This window comes from Lipotes vexillifer, unplaced genomic scaffold (assembly GCF_000442215.2).
Source record: "Lipotes vexillifer unplaced genomic scaffold, Lipotes_vexillifer_v1.1 scaffold646, whole genome shotgun sequence".
Taxonomy (NCBI): domain Eukaryota; kingdom Metazoa; phylum Chordata; class Mammalia; order Artiodactyla; family Lipotidae; genus Lipotes; species Lipotes vexillifer.
In genome coordinates, this window is record NW_006769605.1 from 785,557 (window position 1) to 805,918 (window position 20,362).

Sequence of the window (20,362 nt, forward strand, 5' to 3'; positions counted from 1 at the left end):
CTCCTGAATGGCAAATCAGATTTAAATAGGAGAAGCAGAAAACTGACTGTACGGCTAAACGTCGATAAAAGTACAGAGAGGGAACGTTAATGTTGAAATTGAGAGTCAAACCCAAAAGGAGTTGGCTTTCTGTAAAAGGGATATTTAAAGCTTTTCAGAAGAAGGAAAAGAGGAAGAGAGCAGTTCTCTTTTGGGGTCCAGGGTGTGGACCAGCATAGAAATGGCTGTAGGTAATGGGACACCAATTGCTCGCCTCCGATTTTGTTTCTGCCTTGATCTAAAAGACGAAACAATTTTTAAAACCCCAACAGACCTTAGGGGTAGGCTACACTCTCATTATTGCCAGTTGGGTGGGAAAGCTTGAGTGGAAAGAAATAGCTCCCCGAAACTGGCTGCCAGCAGTTGAACAGAGCAACTGCCTGTGGAGCGTGTTCAGGACCCTGTGTGAATGTCTAGAGACACGCTTGGGTTAGAGAAGGTTACATGACTGAGAAAGCCTGCCCTCCCTTTCTCACCACCAGCTGTGGTGTTATGTATGAGAGGTGCATAATAAGCACCATGTAAGTGTTTGGCATTAAATATTTGTTTATTTTCCCCTTGAAGGGGCCCCATGAAGACCTCATCTGCACGGTTTCTGCTTCAGTTGGCACTGACTGACCTTTGTGGTCACATGCCTGCCTGGACCCTCGCTTCCCTCCTCACTCTGCCTGGATTACACAGACCGTCATTTCAGTTACTTCCTTGCATCTAACTTCTTCACAGTTGGTTAGCAAATGCCTCCATCTTGTTTAAATATAATTCTCTGCCTACTCTGTGTCTGTTCCTGAGCAGATAGACAGATGTGGCTGAAGAAAAAAATTATAGCAGTGTGGAACGGTCTCATTTTCCATTCACGGTCTCGGACTAGCGGGGCTGCATGGCCCTGTGCAGCCCAGCTTCTGGATGGCTATTTAACATCTACCAACCTTGGGGTATAGAGCATTAATGAAGCATAACTGATGTACCATAAACATCACATGTTTGGAATGCCCTAACCTTTCTATAAGTTTTCCTTAGTTTAAAGTACAGTATTCAGTGCATTCTAGAATTGACTTGCTGACTCTTCCCTTCCTCACTGATTTCTCTACCAAATTTGATGAGGTGTGTGTACACATGAAAAACCATGACCCAGTCAAGGTAACGAAGCTACCTGTGCCCTTCCTCCTGCCCGCTCCCTGCCCCTGCCAACTGCTCATCTGCTTCCTGTCACTGTAGATTAGTTTGGGGTTTTCTAGAATTTTATGTAAATGGAGTTTTATAGTATGTGCTCTTTTTCTCAGGCTTTTTTTACTTACTGATTTTGAGATTCATTCATGTAATAACATTTATGGGCCTTTCCTTTTTATTGCCAAATAGTATTCCATTTCATCATATACCACTGTTTGTTTTTCTGTTCACCTGCTGATGAATATTTGAATTGTTTCCAGTTTGAAGCTCTTACAAATAAGGCTGCTATGGACATTTATAAACACGGGTTTGTATGTACATATGTTTTCATATCTCTTGGGTAAATACATAGGAATGGAGTAGATGCATCATCTATTAGGCATAGGTTTATCTTCACCCTTTGCACTCCCACCTGCAGTGGATCAGAGCTCCAGCAGCTCCACGTCCTCACCAACACTTGATATGGTCAATCTTTTTAATGTTAGCCATTCTAAAAGGTAGGCAGTGGAATCTTATTTTGGTTTTACTTTGTATTTTCCTAATGACTAACGGTGCAAAACATCTTTTCATCTGTGTATGTTTTCTTTGGTGAAGGGTCTGTTCAAGTCTTTTGCTCATGTTTTTACTGGGTTGATTTATTATTGAGTTGAGAGTTCTTTGGACACAAGTCTTTACCAGATATATAACTTGCAAATACATCCTTCCAGTCTGTGGCTTGTCTTTTTGTTCTCCTAACAATATCTTTTGAAAAGCAAAAGTTGAAAATCTTTTATATTGTCCAATTATGGATCTTGCTTTTGGTGTTTTTCCTGTGAAATCCTTATTTAATCCAAGGTTGCAAAGCTTTTTTACTATAAGTTGTATGGTTTTAAATTTTACATTTTTTAGGTCTGTGGCCCATTTTAAGTTAATTTTTGTATGTGGTGTGAGGTGTGAAGCAAAGTTCTTTTTTGTTTTTTTCTCACATGTAGATATGCAACTGTTCCAGTACCATTCGTCAGAAAGACTCTCCTTTCCCCACTGCACTGCCTTTGTGCCTCTGTCAGAATCATTTGTCCCTGAGTATGTCGGTTTGTCTCTGGACTGTCTCTTCTCCGTCCATCTCTTGGGACAACAAAACCACGCTGTTTTGCTTACTGTAAATAATTCTTAAAAGCATGTAGTATTAGCCTTCCAGATTTTTTCTTTTTCAGAGTTAATTTGGCTATTCTAGGTCCTTTTCATTTCCATGCAAATTAGAATGAGCTAGTCAATTTCTATAGAATGCTGAGATTTTTATTGGGATTTCATTGACTCTGTAGATCAGTTGGAGAAGATTGACATCTTGGCTAGATGTTCGTGACATGGTGTATGTCTCCACTTGTTCAGATCTTCTTTAATCTCTCTTGATTGTATTTTTCAGTTTTCAGCCTACTGGCTTTTCACATCTTTTGTCCAATTTATCCTTAAGTATCTCATATTTTTTGGTGCTATTGTAAGTGGTTTTTAAAAATTCAATCTGCAACTGTTTGTTACTAGTAGATAGAAATATAATTAATTTGTATAAATTGATATCATACCCTGAAAACTTGTTAAGCTCACATTAGTTTTAGAAACTATTTTGTAGATTCTGTTGCATGTTCTATGTAGGCTATCGTGTTATCTGTGAATAAATTCAGTTTTATTTCCTATCCAATTTGGTACCTTTTATTCCTTTATCTTGCCTGGTTGCACTGATTAGATCGTTCCTTACAAAGGTGAACAGATGTGGTGAGAGCAAACATCTGACTGATCTTAGGGGGGAAAACATTGTCTTTCACCATTATGTATAATGTTAGTTGTAGTTCTGCATATATGACCTTTATCGGTTGACAGGTACCCTTCTGTTACAATTTGCTGAGAGTTTTAAAGAGAAATGGTTAAAGAGGAGTTTGTGATACTTTTTTCTTCATCTATGGCAATGACCAAATATTTTTTTTTCTTTTTTAGTGTGTTAAGATGAATTACATTGATTTTTTTTTTTTTAATGTTTAACCAACCTTAAATTCCTGGGATAAGCCTCACTGGGTCAGGATATAATACACTTCTGATATATTGTTGGATTACACTGGCCATAAATTTGCTTAGAATTTGTACACTTGTGTTCATGAGGAATATTGCTCTGTGGTTGTATTTTTGATGTTTTCCCTCCTATTAAATTTTTGGGAAGAGCTTATTTCTTCCTTAAATGAAGAATGAAGCCATCTGAGCCTAGAGTATTGATTGTGGGAAAGTTGTCAGCTACAGTTTGTTTTTTTATATAGGGCTACTCAGGTTTATTTCTTCTTGAGAAAGCTTTGGTTACTTACGTACTTTGTCCATTTCATCTAAATTTTCAGTTATTGCATAGAATTGCTCATAATATTCTGTTTATACTTCTAATATCTGTAGAATCTGTAGTCATGTCACATCACTCATTCCTGTTATTGGTAATTTATGTCTTTTCTCCCCTCCTCCCCCTAGTCAATCTGGGTAGAGGTTTGTCAATTATATTCATATCAAAGAACCAGTATTTGGATCATAAGTCAGATCCTATGGTCTCTACCTTTAATTTAAATGTTTAAAACATTAATGTTTACTGCGGTAATTGATATGTTTAGGTTTGAGTCTCTCACCTTGCTGTTTATTTTAGAATAGGTTTAGACTTACAGAAAAATTGAGAAGATTGAGTACAGAGAGTTCCCATAGACGTAGCATTCATTTTCTCCTGTTAACATCTTACATTCGTATGATATATTTGCCACAGTTACTGAACCAGTGTTGGTACGTTTTACCTAATGTCCTTTTTCTGTCCCAGGACACCATGTTACATTTAGTTGATATGTGTTCTTAAGGCTCCTCTTGGCTGTAACAGTTTCTCAGATTTTACTTGTTTTTGATAACCTTGATAGTTTTGAGCAGTACTGGTCATTTATTTTGTATGGTACTGAAATTCATTTGATGTTTTTCTCATCGTGATGGATTTGAGGGAAGGAATACCACAGAGGTCAAGAGCAGTTTTCATCCCATCATTTTAAGGGTACATACTATCAGCATGATTTATTACGGTTGATGTTGACCTTGACCAGTTGGCTGAAGTAGGTTTGTTATTAGCTTTCTCAACTGTGAAGTTACTCTTTTTTCCTCCCTCTTTCCATGTGGTGCTCTTTGGAAGGAAGTCACTGACTGTACCCAACCTACACTTAAGGAATGTCCCCTTCATGAGGGCAGAGAATCTACATAAATAACTTGGAACTCTTATGCATAAGGATTTGTCTCTTCTCTCTCTTTTATTTATTTGTTCAGCCATTGACTTGTATCAGTGTGGACTCATGGGTGTTATTGTATCCATGTGTAAAAATCATCACTTCTTTATTTGATTGCTCTGATGCTCTACCTTTGGCCATTGGAAGCTCTTCTAGTTGGCTTCTCCATCTGACCTACCCCATCAGTGAAGGGTTTGTTGTTGTTGTTGTTTTGTTCTCATTCTCACTGCTCTGGTCCTAGAATCAGCCATTTCTCCAAGGAACCTTGGTTCCTTGTACTGGAAAATGGTATTTTATAAGAAAGCAAGCTTCCATACTTATCCATGCAGTTCGCATTTCTGGTATTCTTTATTCCTGTGTGTAAATCCTGATCTCCCTCTCTTGGCCTTAAAGATGCTGTGGTGCTCTCTTTTTACCTGCATTATTTCTGATAACTCTATCATCCTTAACTTCGTTCCACTGTTTAAAACCTTGCTGCTTTTAGGGCTTCCCTGGTGGTGCAGTGGTTGAGAGTCCGCCTGCTGATGCAGGGGACACAGGTTTGTTCCCTGGTCCGGGAAGATCCCACATGCCGCGGAGTGGCTGGGCCCGTGAGCCATGGCCGCTGAGCCTTAGCGTCCGGAGCCTGTGCTCTACAACGGGAGAGGCCACAACAGTGAGAGGCCCGCGTACCACAAAAAAAAAAAAAAATCTTGCTGCTTTTAAGATTTTTCTCATTATAATAGTTTTGAGTATTTTGATTATGATGTATCTTAGTCTTAAAGGTAATCTTGTTTCTTGTGGTTGGTGTTTGTTGAGCTTCTTGATCTGTGATTTATAAATGTTTTCATCAAACTTGGAATATCTTGGCTGTAATTTCTTCAAATGCTCCTCCCCCACCTTGCCATTTCTTCTCCTACATGATCTCTGGTTATACCTATATTAAGCCCCTTGAAGTGATCCTCTGTCCTTTTTAAAAAAAATCTTATTTCTCTGTTTCATTTTGGAAAGTTTCTCATATCTTCAAGTTCACTAGTCTTCTATACTATCTGATCAGTTGTTAATTTCACAAACTATATTTTTGATATCAGACATTGTAGTTTTCATCTGTACAAATTCTATTTGGGTCTTTTTTTGTATTTTTCATGTTTCTACCTAACCTTTGGAGCATGTGGGGTACAGGTAGGATAACCATTACAATGTCTTTGTCAGTTAATATTAACATCTGTGCGGGATACGTTTCTTTACACTCACTGTAATTTTTGGTTGGACTAGATTTGACTTTGTTAGGTATTTAATATTTTTATATTTCTATAGATATTTTGGTTCTTGTTCCAGGATGCCACAAAGTTACTTGGAAACAAATGGATCCTTTCATATCTTGTTTTATGATTTGTTAGGAATGAGTGGAGCAGTGCTTAGTCTGGGGCTCATTATTTCCCACTTCTGAGGCCAGACCCTTCTCTCCTCTTGCCAGTGTGTTTGGGGCTCTGTGAGCATGAGGTCTTCCAGGCCAGCTGGTGGAGCAGGCACTGTGCAGCAGGATATGTGAGCTCCCTTCTTCCTTTCAGGTGGTTCTTTCCTGGCCTCAGGGAGTCCATCATACCTGTGATGTGCATAGAACACGCGCCTGCCTCCGGGGGTTCCCCGCGCCTCTGGGCGCCCTCCCAGTGCACTCTGTCCCATGCCCTGAACTCATTGAGCCCACTGGCTTCCATCTGCTTCCCACTTCCTGAGCCCAGGCCCATGACTGTTGTGTGTCTTTATCTCTCAGGAGCCGATGCTCTACATCTGGAAAACTTGCTTCACTTATTGTTTATTTTTTTTTTTTTTAAATAAAAAAATACTCATTCGGGCTTCCCTGGTGGCGCAGTGGTTGGGAATCCGCCTGCCGATGCAGGGGACGCGGGTTCGTGCCCTGGTCTGGGAGGATCCCATGTGCCGCGGAGCGGCTGGGCCCGTGGGTCATGGCCGCTGGGCCTGCGCGTCTGGAGCCTGTGCTCCCCAACAGGAGAGGCCACGGCAGTGAGAGGCCCACGTACCGCAAAAAAAAAAAAAAAAAAAAAAACTCATTCAAAACCCACCACGTGCCAGATTTACTTAGGACACATCAGTGAATATGATCAATGAAAGCCTTTGCCCTACTGGTGCTTACATCTTACCGGGCAGAGACAGACTATTCATAATACACATAATAAATAAGTTCATGTTATATAATGTAAGGGTGATAAAACACAGTGGAAAAGACAAATCATGGTAGGGTAGGTTACAGTTTTTTCTAGCTTTATTTAGGTGTAATTGACACGTAAAAATTAATTATACTTAAGGTATACAGCAACATGATGGTTTGATATCCATCACTTCACATACTTACCTTTTTTTTTTTTTTGGTATGCTGAGAACACAAGATCTACTCTCTTAGCAAATTTCAAGTATACAATACAGTATTATTAATTATAATCACCATGCTGTATATTAGATCCCCAGAACTTATTCATCTTATAACTGAAAGTTTGTACCCTTGGATCAACATCTTTCCATTTTCCCACCTCCAGCCCCTGGCAGCCATGGTTCTATCCTCTGGTTCCATGTGTTCAGTTTTTTTAGATTCCACATATAAGTGACATTGTGTAGTTTTTTGGGGTTCTGTTTGACTTATTTCACTTAGCATAATATTCTCCAGATTCATTCACGTTGTTGCAAATGGCAGGATTTCCTTCTTTCTTGTGGCATAATATTCCATTGTGTGTGTGTGTGTACCACATTTTTTTTATCCATCAGTAGACATGTAGGTTGTTTCCACGTCTTGGCTATTGTAAATAATACTCGAGTGAACATGGAGGTGCAGACATATCTTTGAGATCTTGATTTCCTTTCCTTTGTATATATGCCCAGTAGTGGGATTGCTGGATCATGTGGTAGTGAGTGCTATTTTTAATTTTATGAGGAACATCCACACTTTTCCATAGTGTTCCATTGGCTGCACCAATTTACATTCCCACCAATAATACACAGGGGGTCCCTTTTCTTCACATCCTTGCCAACACCTGTTATTAGTTACCTGTTTTTGATAATAACAATTCTAACAGGTGTGAGGTGATCCTCATTGTGGTTTTTGACTTGCACATCCCTAGTGATGAGAGATATTGAACATCTTCTTACGTGCCACTTGGCCATCTGTATGTCTTCTTTGGAAAAATGTCTATTTAGGTCTTTTGCCCATTTTTTAATCAGAGTTTTTTTTGCTACTGAGTTGTGTGAGTTCCTTATGTTTTGGATATTAACCCTTTATCAGGTACATGATTTGTAAATATTTTCTCCTGTTCAGTAGGTTGCTTTTTCATTTTGTTGATGCTTTCCTTGGCTGTACAAAAGCTTTCAAATGGAATGTAGTGTCCCACTTGTTTATTTTTGACTTGCTTGCCTGTGCTTTTGGTGTCATATCCAAAAAAATTGTTACCAAGACCGATGTATAGGACATTTTTTCCTACATGTTTTTCTGTAGTTTTACGGTTTCAGGTCTTAAGTTTAAGTCTTTAATTCATTTTGAGTTGGTTTTTGTATATGATGTAAGATAAGGGTTCCATTTAATTCTTTTGCATGTGGCCCTCAGCTTTCCCCACACTGTTTATTAAAGAGACTGTCCTTTCCCCCTTAAGTATCCTTGGCAGCATTGTTGAAAATCAGTTGATCATAAATATACGGGTTTATTTCTGGGCTCTCAATTCTGTTCCATTGGTCTATATGTCTGTTTTTATGCCATACATACTTTTTTGATTACTATAGCTTTTTAAAGTATGCCATACATACTTTTTTGATTACTATAGCTTTTTAAAGTAGTTTGAAATCAGGAAGTATGATGCATCCACGTTTGTTCTTCGTTCTCAAGATTGCTTTTGCTATTCAGTGTCTTTGTGGTTCCATACAAATTTTAGGATTGTTTGATGTATTTATGTGAAAAATGCCATTGGAATTTTGATAGGAATTGTTTGCATTGAATCTGTAGATTGCTATGGAAATTTTTACATGGAGATTTTCACAATATTAATTATTCCAATCCAGGAACATGGGGTAGCTTTTCATTTGTCTTTAATTTCTTTCATCAATATCTTAAAGTTTTCAGCTTACAGATCTTTCTCCTCCTTGGTTGGATTTATTCCTAGGTATTTAATTCTTTTGGATTCAGTTGTGAATGGGATTGTTTTCTTAATTTCTTTTTCGGGTAGTTTGTTGTTAGTGTATAGGAAGTACAGTTGGTGGTATGTCACAAGTCACGTAGGCTTTCTTCCTTGTCCTGCATTCTTTTTTCTCTTTGTTCCTGTAACTGGCTAATTTCACGTGACCTGTCTTAGAGCTTGCTGATTCTTCCTTCTGCACAATTAGGTCTGCCCGTGCCCTGTGGTTTTCTCCTTTGTGTCACATTCTACCTGTTTACTGTTGACTTGTTTGACTATTGATTGCCTCCCAATAAGAGCAGAGACTGCCTCATTGAGACTGAGTAAGCAGTTCCACAGCAGTGCCCAGCATGCAGGAGATAGCTAAAGGAGAGACAGGACATATCTGTTCAATGTGAATTTAAATGGTGCTCAGGAGAGGCCTTTCTCGATGAAGGAATGAAATGAGATTGTGGTTTCAACGGCCGTTTCTGATTTTGTCTCATTTGCTCCATTGGTTTTGTTTGTTTTGTTTTGTTTTTTGCTGGTGGGGGATGGATTTTGTTAAAGCTCTTTACATAAAACGCACACAAGCTCTCTGTCCTTATTTGTCATCAGTGTTCCCAACTTTGTCTTTGCTTTTTTGATGGTCTTTAACTTTGACTTTTAAAATACAAGTGTCTCTTGTTAGAAAGTTCTTCATGTATTGCTATGCCATGCAAATCTGTATAGTAGTGTGCAAAAAAACTTTTATTTTGATTATTTCCTGTATATTTTATTATATGTTTAGTATCTCGTGTGCTTCTAGGTTACTTGAAAATCCTTTTTGAATTGAGACAAAGCATTAAATAAGCTTATACTTATTTTGTAATAAAAAGCACCTGCTAAACTTCGCTAATAAATCTTACTCCTCAGGTTTTTTTTGGCTGCATTGGGTCTTCGCTGTTGCATGCGAGCTTTCTCTAGTTGCGGTGCATGGGGGCTACTCTTCCTTGCAGTGCACAGGCTTCTCATCGTGGTGCCTTCTCTTGTTGTGGAGCACGGGCCCTAGGTGCTTGGACTTCAGTAGTTGTGGCTCGCAGGCTCAGTAGTTGTGGCTCACGGGCTCTAGAGTTGTGGTGCATGGTCTTAGTTGCTCCGCAGCATGTGGGATCTTCCCGGACCAAGGATCGAACCTATGTCCCCTGCATTGGCAGGTGGATTCCTAACCACTGCGCCACCAGGGAAGCCCTCAGGTTATTTTTTGAAACTGTGTTTTTGTTTGGGGGAGAGTGTTTTTTTGTTTTGTTTTTTGGCCTCTGATTGCCTTGTAAAATATCATTTTTCTTATATTCTCTATACATTATGTAGATAAATTACTATGTATATTGAAAACATTAGAATTGCTATACTGAATCATGTGCTTGGTAAATTTAAGCCATTTTTCCATTGCTTCTCTGTAGGAGGAAATGAATCTCAACCAGAAAGCCAGGAAGACCCCCGGGAAGTACTTAAAAAAACATTGGAATTCTGCTTGTCTAGGTGAGGATGGTAGTGTTTTTCTAGTATCTGGTATCTAAGGTGTTGTGCACTGCTATTATGTACAGATGTCATGCTTTACACAGAAGGAGTATCTGTTAACATCTGTGTTTGTACGTCCATCTGTAGGAAGTCGAGATCCCCCCTACCCCCATCCCCTTCCCACGGACTTGGACTCTGATGGTGGAGCCATAGGTGGTCAGCCTCACAGGTTTTAGTCCTGGGTCGTGCTTTTGGTCACTCACTTTACTGCTTTTCCGTCCTCTGCTGCAGAGGGCTGTTGAGGCCAGAGTTGGAGTCACAGCCCCTCTGACAAGTGTTCCAGCCTGAACTGCAAGCACTCTGGGCACCAGCCTTTCTTGGCCTTACCACGTTTTTCTTACTTTCTCATTCTCTTAGCTGGGTTTCCTTACTTTAAGAAGTTGTGTTTCGGGGCTGCCCTGGTGGCACAGTGGTTGAGAGTCCACCTGCCGATGCAGGCAACACGGGTTCGTGCCCCGGTCCGGGAAGATCCCACATGCCGCGGAGCGGCTGGGCCCGTGAGCCATGGCCGCTGGGCTTGCGCGTCCTGAGCCTGTGCTCCGCAACGGGAGAGGCCACAGCAGTGAGAGGCCCGCGTACCGCAAAATAATAATTAATTAATAAACAAACAAACAAATCAATGTTAAAAAAAAGAAGTTGTGTTTCTGTTTGTTTGTTTTTGTTTGTTTTTGTTTTGCGGTACGCGGGCCTCTCACTCAACCACTGTGCCACCAGGGAAGCCCTGTGTTTCTATTTTTAAAAAGCTACTCAAAACACTTTTTAGAACAAAGATGAGCTATAAATACATTTTTTAAAAGATTTACCTGCTCATTAATTTTGATCATATAAAGTGCAGTACACTTTTACTTTTGCTCTCTCTGCCTCCCCAGATGTCTTTGACAAAATCGACGTAAGGTCAGAGAGATGGCAAATTGCAGGGGGGGTTTGAACTCAGCACTCACCCCAGGGCAGTACCGTACCACACTCGTGCCTCTTGTGAAGGTTCCTTTTAAAGAAGTTGTGAATTAAGACAGATTGTCTTCTTTCTCCAGGGAGAACCTTGCTAGTGACATGTACCTTATATCGCAGATGGACAGTGATCAGTACGTGCCAATCACCACGGTAGCTAACCTGGACCACATCAAGAAGCTCAGCACCGACATGGACCTGATTGTCGAAGTGCTGAGATGTAAGTAGGCTGCAGCCCAGGCTGCATCGTACGTGGTCTTGACAGCATTTTTCTTGCCAGTGTGATGCTTAGATTCACAGCCATTCGTGCTAAGGTACCTGGGCCTGGCGTCACAGATGGGCCATTGTAGGTTTTCTAGAAAGCAGGTGTGCGGTGGTATCTCATTGTAGTTTTAATTTCTGTTTCTTTAGTGCCTGATGACACTGGGCAGTCTTTTCATGTGCTGCCTTTCTGAGCTGTCTGTGCAGATGCCCCACCCCCACCACTTTTTTTTTTAATTAGTTTTATTACAGGTGAGATTTGAGGAGTGTGTATTTGTGTACAATTTGAGATGCACATATCTGTATTTGTCCTTATTGGAGATGTGATTTGCAAATAGGTTCTCCCAGTCTGTGGCTTCTCTTTTTGTTCTAATAATGTCTTTTGAAAAGCAGAGTTTTCAATTATTTTATATAGTCCAATTTATTAACTTTTTTCTTTTATGGATCTTGCTTTTGGTATTGTGCCTAAGAAATCTTTGCTTAATTCAAGGTCACAAGGATTTTCTCCTAGAAGTTTTAGTTTTAGGGTTTACATTTCTAGGTCTGTGATCTGTTGTCAGCTGATTTTTGTATGTGGTATGAGCTCTCTACCCCCTTGCATGTGAATCTGCTGCTCTTCCAGCCCATTTGTTGAAAACTCTACTTCTCCACTGCACTGCCTTTGTGCCATCGTGAGAATCATTTATCCCTGTATGTGTGGGTTTTTCTCTGGGTCGTATGTCTGTCCTCGATCTATTTTGTCTGTTTTGATGCCATTGCTGCAGTGTCTGGATGGTACTGGCTTTTATAGTACATCTTAGAGTAGTTGCAAAATCTCCAGCTTTGTTTTGGCTCTTCCAAATGCTTGGCATTTCCATGTGAATTTTAGAATCGACATTTTGGTTTTTCAGAAGGTCCTATTGGTATTTTTACTGGGATTACATTAAATCTATAAATCAGTTTGGGGAGTATTGACGTTTTAACAGTATTGGGTTTTCCAATTCATGAACATAGGATATCTCTCCATTCATTTAGAAAAATCTTAAAAATTTTTCTCTTGGCAATGTTTTGCAGTTTTCATAGGGCAGGTATTTTATATCTTACCAGATTTTTAACTAAGTATTTCGTATTTGGGCATAAATATTTTTATTTCAATTTCTAGGTGTTCAGTGCTAGTATGTAGAAATAAAATTTATTTTTGAATATTAATCTTGTATACTTAAACCTTTTGAAACTCACAATTCTAGTTTTTTATGGAAATTGTATCAGATTTTCTACATAGAGCTCAGCTTGAATGAAAGTGAATGAAAAGGTTATCTTCTTACACCCAGTCTGGGTGCATGTAATTTCTATTTCTTGCATTATTGCCCTGGCTTAAGCCTCCAGTGCTGTGTTGAATAGAAGTGGGGAGAGTTAGCATCCTTGCCTTGGCCCATCTTCTAGTAAGAAAGATGCTAGATGTTGGTTATTTTGTAGGTGAGGAGGTTTCCCTTCTATTCCTAGTTATCTGAGAATGTTTATCAGAAATGAATGTTGGATTTTGTCAAATGCTTCTGCATCTATGAGATAGTTGTGTGGGTTTTTTTTTTGTTTTTTAGTCCATTAATATGGTGAATTACATTGCTTATTTCTTTTGGTAAACCAACCTTGCATTACTGAGAAAAATCCACTTGTCATTCATTTTGTATTCCCATCTTTATATATTGTTAGATTCAATTTGGCAAAATTTGGTAAGAATTTTTATTGTTCATGGGAGATATTGGTACATAGTTTTCTTGTTTTGTAATGGCTTTGTTTAGTTTGGGTATCAGAGAACTGCTGGCTTCATAGGTTGAATTGGAAAGTACTTTCTTAAGTTCAGAAGAGTTTGTACTACAGAATTGTTATTTTTTTTCTTGACATTTGGTAGGATTCTCCAGAAACCACATGGGCCTTGAGTTTTCTTTTCTTTCATGGATCCTACTTCCCAAAAGTTAGCTTTGGTACTAAGGGATGTTTCCATTTCTGTTGTTGGTAATATATGTCTTCGTGGTGGTACACAGCTCTGAGCCCTGATTTTGATCCTGGTGTGCTATGACCTGAGTCTGCATGTGATAGAATTTCATAGAGTGACACCAAAAAACAAAACCTAACAAAAGGAGATAAGGCAAAAAAGCTGGTGAAACCTGAATTGGGCCTGTCCCTGTGCTGGCAGCATTGACCCTTGTTTCGATGGTGGATTGTGGTCGTGGAAGATCCATCGTTAGGGAAGGCTGAGTGAAGGGTGCTTGACAACTTCTGTGAGTTCAAAATTAAGTCGTAAGGAGACAGGAAAGTGTCTTGTTTTGGGGACTTGTAGAAAGAGAAAGTCTCTAGCCCTGCATTGTGACCGACTTGGAGTTGTTTGAGCTATGGAGAACCTGTGTCATAGCGTTACCTCTGTTACAGCTCCCACAGGGCTCCCCAGAGCCCTTAATTGTAATGTGCAAGATTGGTCTAAAACCTTTTGATAGCTTGTGTTAAGCTATCAAGACTTTTGATAGTTTTCCCATTGTATACGGCTTTCTTTAACGCGCCTGGTGATGTAGTCTAACACGTCCCGCTAGAGTATCTACGTTAGGTCACGATGTAGTGCAAATGGTTGATTTGTTTTAATATTTGTGTATCATCCATTTCTCTTCTCTTTACAGCTTTACCTTTAGTCCAAGTGGATGAGAAGGGAGAAAAAGTAAGGCCAAATCAGAATCGTTGCATAGTAATATTACGTGAAATACCTGAATCCACCCCTGTAGAAGTAAGTCATTTGTCCTCTGAAGGAAACTTGGACTTTTTTGGGTGGGTTTTTTTTTTGTTTCTTTGGTTTTTGGAAGATGTATTTTAAAGCAGAAATACGTACAGTAACACTTTTTTCCCAAGATTTACACACTCTGATAGTTACAGTGTGATTCATTTGTAAGAGTGGTTCTCAAACTTTTTGGTCTCAGGACTCCATTACACATTTCACGCTGAAAAAAGTAGTGAGAGTTTATGGTAACTTAAGTAATTAGAAGTTAGAGAAAAGGTTTAAATATTTATTCATTTTAAAATAAGAATAGTAAACCAACAAGTTGAGACAGAGTATATATTTTTATGTTAAATCACTTTCCAAAACAAATTTTCACGATGAGAAGGATGCAGTGAACACCAATGTGGCCTGTGCTTGATTTGAGCCGACGTGCCAGTATCAGTGCATTTCTGGGTTTAATTTGACTGGTTGATTTTTTCATTATAAGTCATATTTTTCTATTTCTTTGTGCGCCTAGCAAATTTTGAATGGATGCCAGGCATTTTGGATTTTATTTTATTGGGTACAGAGTGTTTTTGTACTCCTTTCTGTACATGTTCTTGAGCTCTGTTTCGAGGCTCAGTTAAGTGACTTGGAACTGGTGGAAGCAGACTGGCCTCCCCCTGGGGCAGTGCTTCCTGAGAGCTCCACCTGATGTCCTGAGTTAGGATTGTTTTCCACTCAGGCTGATGGAGACACTCCCCGATCCCGGAGAGCTCTAGGGGAAACCTCTCATCACTTCAGGTTGCTGTTTCTGCAGCTTTGGGCTGGGCCTGTGCCCACCCTCCTGGCACCACGGCCTGGAAGCCCCATATGTGAGTCAGGCACTCGTGGACCTGTCTGTACCTGTCCCTCTCAGGGATTGCTGTCCTGCATGGCCCAAGGTCCACTGTCTGAAAAATGCTATTTCATATATTTTGTCTTTTGTTTGTAATTATTTCATGTGGGAGGGTAAATGTAGTCCATCTTGGCTGGAAGCAAAAGGCCAGCTAATTTTTAGATTTCTTAAATTACCTTTCTCTGCCTCCAAATTGTGTAATTATTGGCTACTGGTAAAATAAAATATTTTCCTATTAATTTAGTTTCTGGTCTCTTAGGGGTCAGGAAAGCTGTCAGTGGGTTGTGAATTTTATTTCCTGTGACAGTGGGATCCTAATTCTGGAAGCCACACTGAATTCCTCAGCCACCTTGAGAGAGGGCCCTGGACTTTGGTGTGCTGGGGTTGTCTTCTAGGAATCTGTCCTTAAGAGTGGGCACCGTGTTTCTTTGGTGAGGACAAACAGTGGCATAGTTGAGAATTAATTTCTAACCTCTCTGTTTCTTGTAGGAAGTAGAAGCACTATTTAAAGGAGATAACTTACCGAGATTTATAAACTGTGAATTTGCCTATAATGATAATTGGTTTATTACATTTGAAACAGAAGCAGATGCACAACAGGTAAGCTCTTCCTCCCCTTACCCCCCACCCTGTTCTGCCACAAAGGACAGAGTTTACCAGTACTTAGCAGTCAGTACATTGTGGGACTAAACGTGGGCACGGAGATTACGATCACGTGTGGTGTTGAGTGTGAACATAAGGTGCAGGGAAATCAGGTTGAAGAAACCTAAATAGGTGTATGTGTAGACAGTTTTGTAGCGATGTGAAAAGCATAGATGTTATTTTCTAAGGACATGTGAGACAGGCAGCCTAGGAAAACTGGTTCTTTTCTTATCTCTGTACAGATAAAGGTTTTAATATTTGGAAAAGTGTTTGGGAAGTTTGAACCTAACTCTAACTTTCCCTGGGCAACCTTGTATTACAAGGTGCTTGAAAAGGCATTGAGAAGCTCTGTGAGAGGCATGGAGTTCAGACGGCTCCCTGCCCTTGAAGGAAGCATTATATTCAGGGGAAACTCCAGCCTGCGTAAAGGAATGGCAGTAGAGTGTGAGGCGTTAACACGGTTGAGGCTGCTGTGGGTTCAGAAGAGAGAAACAAGAATCTGAAAGATGGGTCTTAACTGGATGGAAGGGAAAGAAGGACTAGGAGGAGCAAGGTGATGGGAGGTGAGAAAAGGCAGGTCTGTGGGGCAGGTGCAAGCCCTGCTTACCTGCATGGGGAATATGGCCTGAGGCTGAGTCACATGGGTCAGAGCCTTTGGAGTTATGTAGGAGAATTTGGAGCAGAATCAGGAGCTTCACAAATAATGACTTTAGAATATTGCGATCCTAATCCTTTCATTTCCTAAACTGTAATTCCAAGTTCATATTGGGGTTATTACTAGGACCTTGGTATCCATTGTTTTCCCAGGTAAGGATTCTTAGCCTATGATATGTGAGATGCTTTTATGGTTTCTGTTAACACTTACAAAATTGTATACAAATACTGTTCATAAGAATTTTTTTCCTTTTTTTTCTTTTTTATTGACATATAGTCAATTTACAATATTACATTAATGAGAATTTTGGATAGGGGCTCTGTAGCTCTTATCAGGATCTTTTAAGGAATCTGTGACCCAAAAAGGTTAAGAATCACTGTGCTAGGTTCTTTCCACCATATTTTAACTATATAATTACTTATTTGAGGTGCTGAATTAATTATAGGTTCACCTTATTTATAAAATTAACACAATGGTGTTATGAATGATTTTGTCTTCAGGCTTACAGATATTTGCGAGAAGAAGTCAAAACTTTTCAAGGAAAACCAATTAAGGTAAGCAAGACCATTGGTTATACTTTATCTGCAAACCAGTGTCCTTAAGTGTTCTAAGAGAAACTTATATGTTTTCAAACAGGCACGGATAAAAGCGAAGGCAATAGCTATAAACACATTTTTGCCAAAGAATGGCTTTAGACCTCTGGACATGAGCCTCTACACACAGCAGCGCTACACCGCATCGTTTTACTTACCTCCAGTCTACAGCCCCCAGCAGCAATTTCCTCTCTACAGCCTGATCGCCCCCCAGACATGGTCAGCGACACATAGCTATCTTGATCCGCCCTTGGTGAGTCCTGGCTTCACTGGAGCTTCTATGGCAGACAACCCTGTGGCAGACACTGGGTGCTTTGGAGAATAAGATCTTCCTCTAACAGGGGAAACCAGTACTGATGCCGTTTGCCATAGTAAAACAGGCCTTCAAGTTCTCTGGTGGATTTTCAGTTTAATTGGGAAATAAATATGGAACTGTGTAAATTTTAAAAAACCTTTCCGATAATGAGATCCCGATCCTTTGCCTGGTTTGCCTCCCCTCCTGTCTAGCATTTCCTTTCCTAAGCTGTGTAATCCCTAGAAAAACACAAAATGTGATTACGAGTTGTAAGCTAGCCGGGGTCCTTCTGAGCACAGAGGGGAATCCAACGGGACATGGTTTGAAGGAGAAAAGGGTGTTTAATAGGCTTCTAACAATCCAGGACAAGTGGAAGACATATAGACAGGCCTCATTTTATTGCGCTTTGCAGGTACTCCGTTTTTTTGGTTTTCTTTTTTTTTACAAATTGCAGGTTGTGGCAACCCTGCATTGAGCAAGTCTTTTGGTGCCATTTTTCCAACAGTGTTTGCTCACTTTGTGCCTCTGTGTCACATTTGGTAATTCTCACAGTATTTCAAACTTTTTCATTATATTTGTCATGGTAATCTGTCATCAGTGATCTTAGACTCACTGAAGGGTCAGAGGATGATTAGCAGTTTTTAACAATAAAGTATTTTTTCATTAAGGTGTGTACCTTTTTTTTAAGGTATAATACTTTTGTACACTTAGACAATAGGTTAGTGTAAACATAATTTTCATGCTCACTGGGAAACCAAAAAATTTGTGTGACTTGCTTTATTGCGACATTTGCTTTATTGCTGGAACTGAACCCATGGTATCTCTGAGGTCTGCCTGTACTGTCTTATAAGCTTTATTTCTCACACCAGCCCTACAGCTGGCTGGAGTGATTAATTTTTACAGATTTTGGCCTGTTTAAAGCCTGTGGTTAGACTCGATAGATGTGTAATGGATCCATCACTTTTCTCCAGCTGTGCTGCTGTAGATGTTAGTGTGATTGGCGGGCCATGTCTGGCAATTGCAGGAGTCTGTTGGAGCGGGATGTGAGAATCAGGGCTGCTCTGCGGAGGGCGGGCCATGGGGAAAGTTGTGGTCAAAGAGCAGGAACTGAGTAACCCTGAAGGTATGGCTGTGGCCAAGTCCGGGGATAGTCGGGACCACTGATGGTGAGAGGGCAGGCGTGGGGGAGGGAGCATTGGTGCACCTGGGTACCTGGTGCCTGTTTTGCACAGAATGTCAAGATGTGTGTCAGGAAAGACAATTGTGTGAATCTCTGAGTATTTCTGAGCTAAAGCAGAGGCTGAAGCAGGGACTGGGAGGGGAAGTTGGTAAGGTCTGTCAGGGCCAGACTGTCCAGGCCTTGAGTGTGTCCTGAGGCATGAGGGCCAGGAGGATGGATGGGGAGGAGGGACAGCCCTCAGGAGCCCAGGGCCAGCGTGGGACGAGAGCAGTGAGCACACAAGGTAGCGCTCCGTCTCTGTTGAGTGAATCCTTATGGTAAGAAAACACTGCTGTTTTTAAGTCCTCACTGCGTTCCGTGGAAGTGTACCGAGAGCCATGTAGTTAATGTATCGTGAGCAAGGTAATCTTCAAGGGGAATAGCATCCGTCAATTCTTGGTTGAATGATTCCTCCAAAGGAGTCTCACTGCTGTGCTTGTTTTTCTAATCTCTCTTAATCGTATTTGTCCCTGTCCCAAGTGGGGGCCCTCGCTTCCTGGGTGGTAGTCTGGCCATGCAGGTGGTTCCTTTGATCTGGCTGGGCCGTGTGAGGCCCGTTGTAAAATAGACTGCGTCATTTTGAGCAGAAGTGACAAGATGAGGCCTGTTAATTCTCAGCAAGTTGTGTTAAATTACTGCGTTAGCAACCAATTTATTTTTAAACTCTTGAGCAAAATTACTTAAATACCAGCGTTTTATATGTAAAATTACAGGTATGAAATGATTCGTCTCAATTGTTCTTATCATGATTTACAATCAACTCTGGTTCTGGTGTGATAGATGTATTTCTGAATATATGGTAGTTCCTCAGAAGAGCTTTGGAGATCTTAACACAGTTTTTTGGAGGTTTTTTCTTGTTGCCTTTTAATTTATTTTTGGCTGCGTTGGGTCTTCGTTGCTGTGCGCGGGCTTTCCCTAGTTGTGGCGAGCAGGGGCTACTCTTCATTGCTGTGTGCAGGCTTCTCATTGTGGTGGCTTCTCTTGTTACTGAGCACAGGCTCTAGGTGCATGGGCTTCAGTAGTTGCGGCTCACGGGCTTAGTTGCTCCACGGCATGTGGGATCTTCCCGGACCAGGGATCAAACCCGTGTCCCCTGCATTGGCAGGCAGATTCTTAAGCACTGCACCACCAGGGAAGTCCCTAACACGTTTTTTTTTAATAAATTTATTTATTTACTTATTTATTTATTAATTTTTGGCTGCATTGGGTCTTCGTTGCTGTGCTCAGGCTTTCTCTAGTTGCAGCGAGCGGGAGCTACTCTTCGTTGCAGTGCTCAGGCTTCTCATTGTGGTGGCTTCTCTTGTTGCGGAGCACAGGCTCTAGGCGTGCAGGCTTCAGTAACTGCAGCACGTGGGCTCAGTGGTTGTGGCTCGTGGGCTCTGGAGCACAGACTCAGTAGTTGTGGTGCATGGGCTTAGTTGCTCCGTGGCATGTGAGATCTTCCTGGACCAGGGCTGAAACCTTTGTCCCCTGCATTGGCAGGTGGATTCTTAACCACTGCACCAGCAGGGAAGTCCCATAACACAGTTTTAACTGCATCTTTCTCCCTCAGCATTTCCCTTTTATTGCTTTCATTTTCTTTTTCAAAATTTGGAATGATTTGTTTTGGTCCTAAGCTGTTTTTAATCATCCTGTTTCAGCTTTTGGTTAGCTCTAGTTAAGAGGAATTGCCGGCTTTTTGTCTCTTCCTTTTCCTTTTCCCCAAACAAGGAGTGGCCTACTTGTATCTCTCAATTTAGTGAAAATGTAAAGTCGGAACTGGATGGCACCAAGGAGTTAAATGCCTTTGAATCCATCAGGGAATGTTGTTTATACAGAAATTGTGTGAAACCACATGTTCAGAATCCAGAAAACAGGAGTGATCACTCTTTTCATGATTTTTAAAAACTATTTCAACACTAAGTTCTAATTTTTGTTGTGACTAGATTTTTTAGTAGTTGGCTGATATTTAAAATTCTGTATTTAAT

General features: G+C 40.5%; 1 protein-coding gene across 1 annotated transcript in view; it reads left to right on the forward strand.

Moving 5' to 3' along the window:
- Positions 1-20,362, forward strand: part of LARP4B (La ribonucleoprotein 4B) — a 56,314-nt gene that overhangs the window by 25,533 nt on the left and 10,419 nt on the right. Inside the window, exons 5-10 of the mRNA XM_007445660.1 lie at positions 10,045-10,123; positions 11,194-11,330; positions 14,020-14,123; positions 15,481-15,591; positions 16,789-16,842; positions 16,925-17,134. Coding sequence (XP_007445722.1) covers positions 10,045-10,123; positions 11,194-11,330; positions 14,020-14,123; positions 15,481-15,591; positions 16,789-16,842; positions 16,925-17,134 — 695 coding nt within the window. The remainder of the gene's footprint in view (positions 1-10,044; positions 10,124-11,193; positions 11,331-14,019; positions 14,124-15,480; positions 15,592-16,788; positions 16,843-16,924; positions 17,135-20,362) is intronic.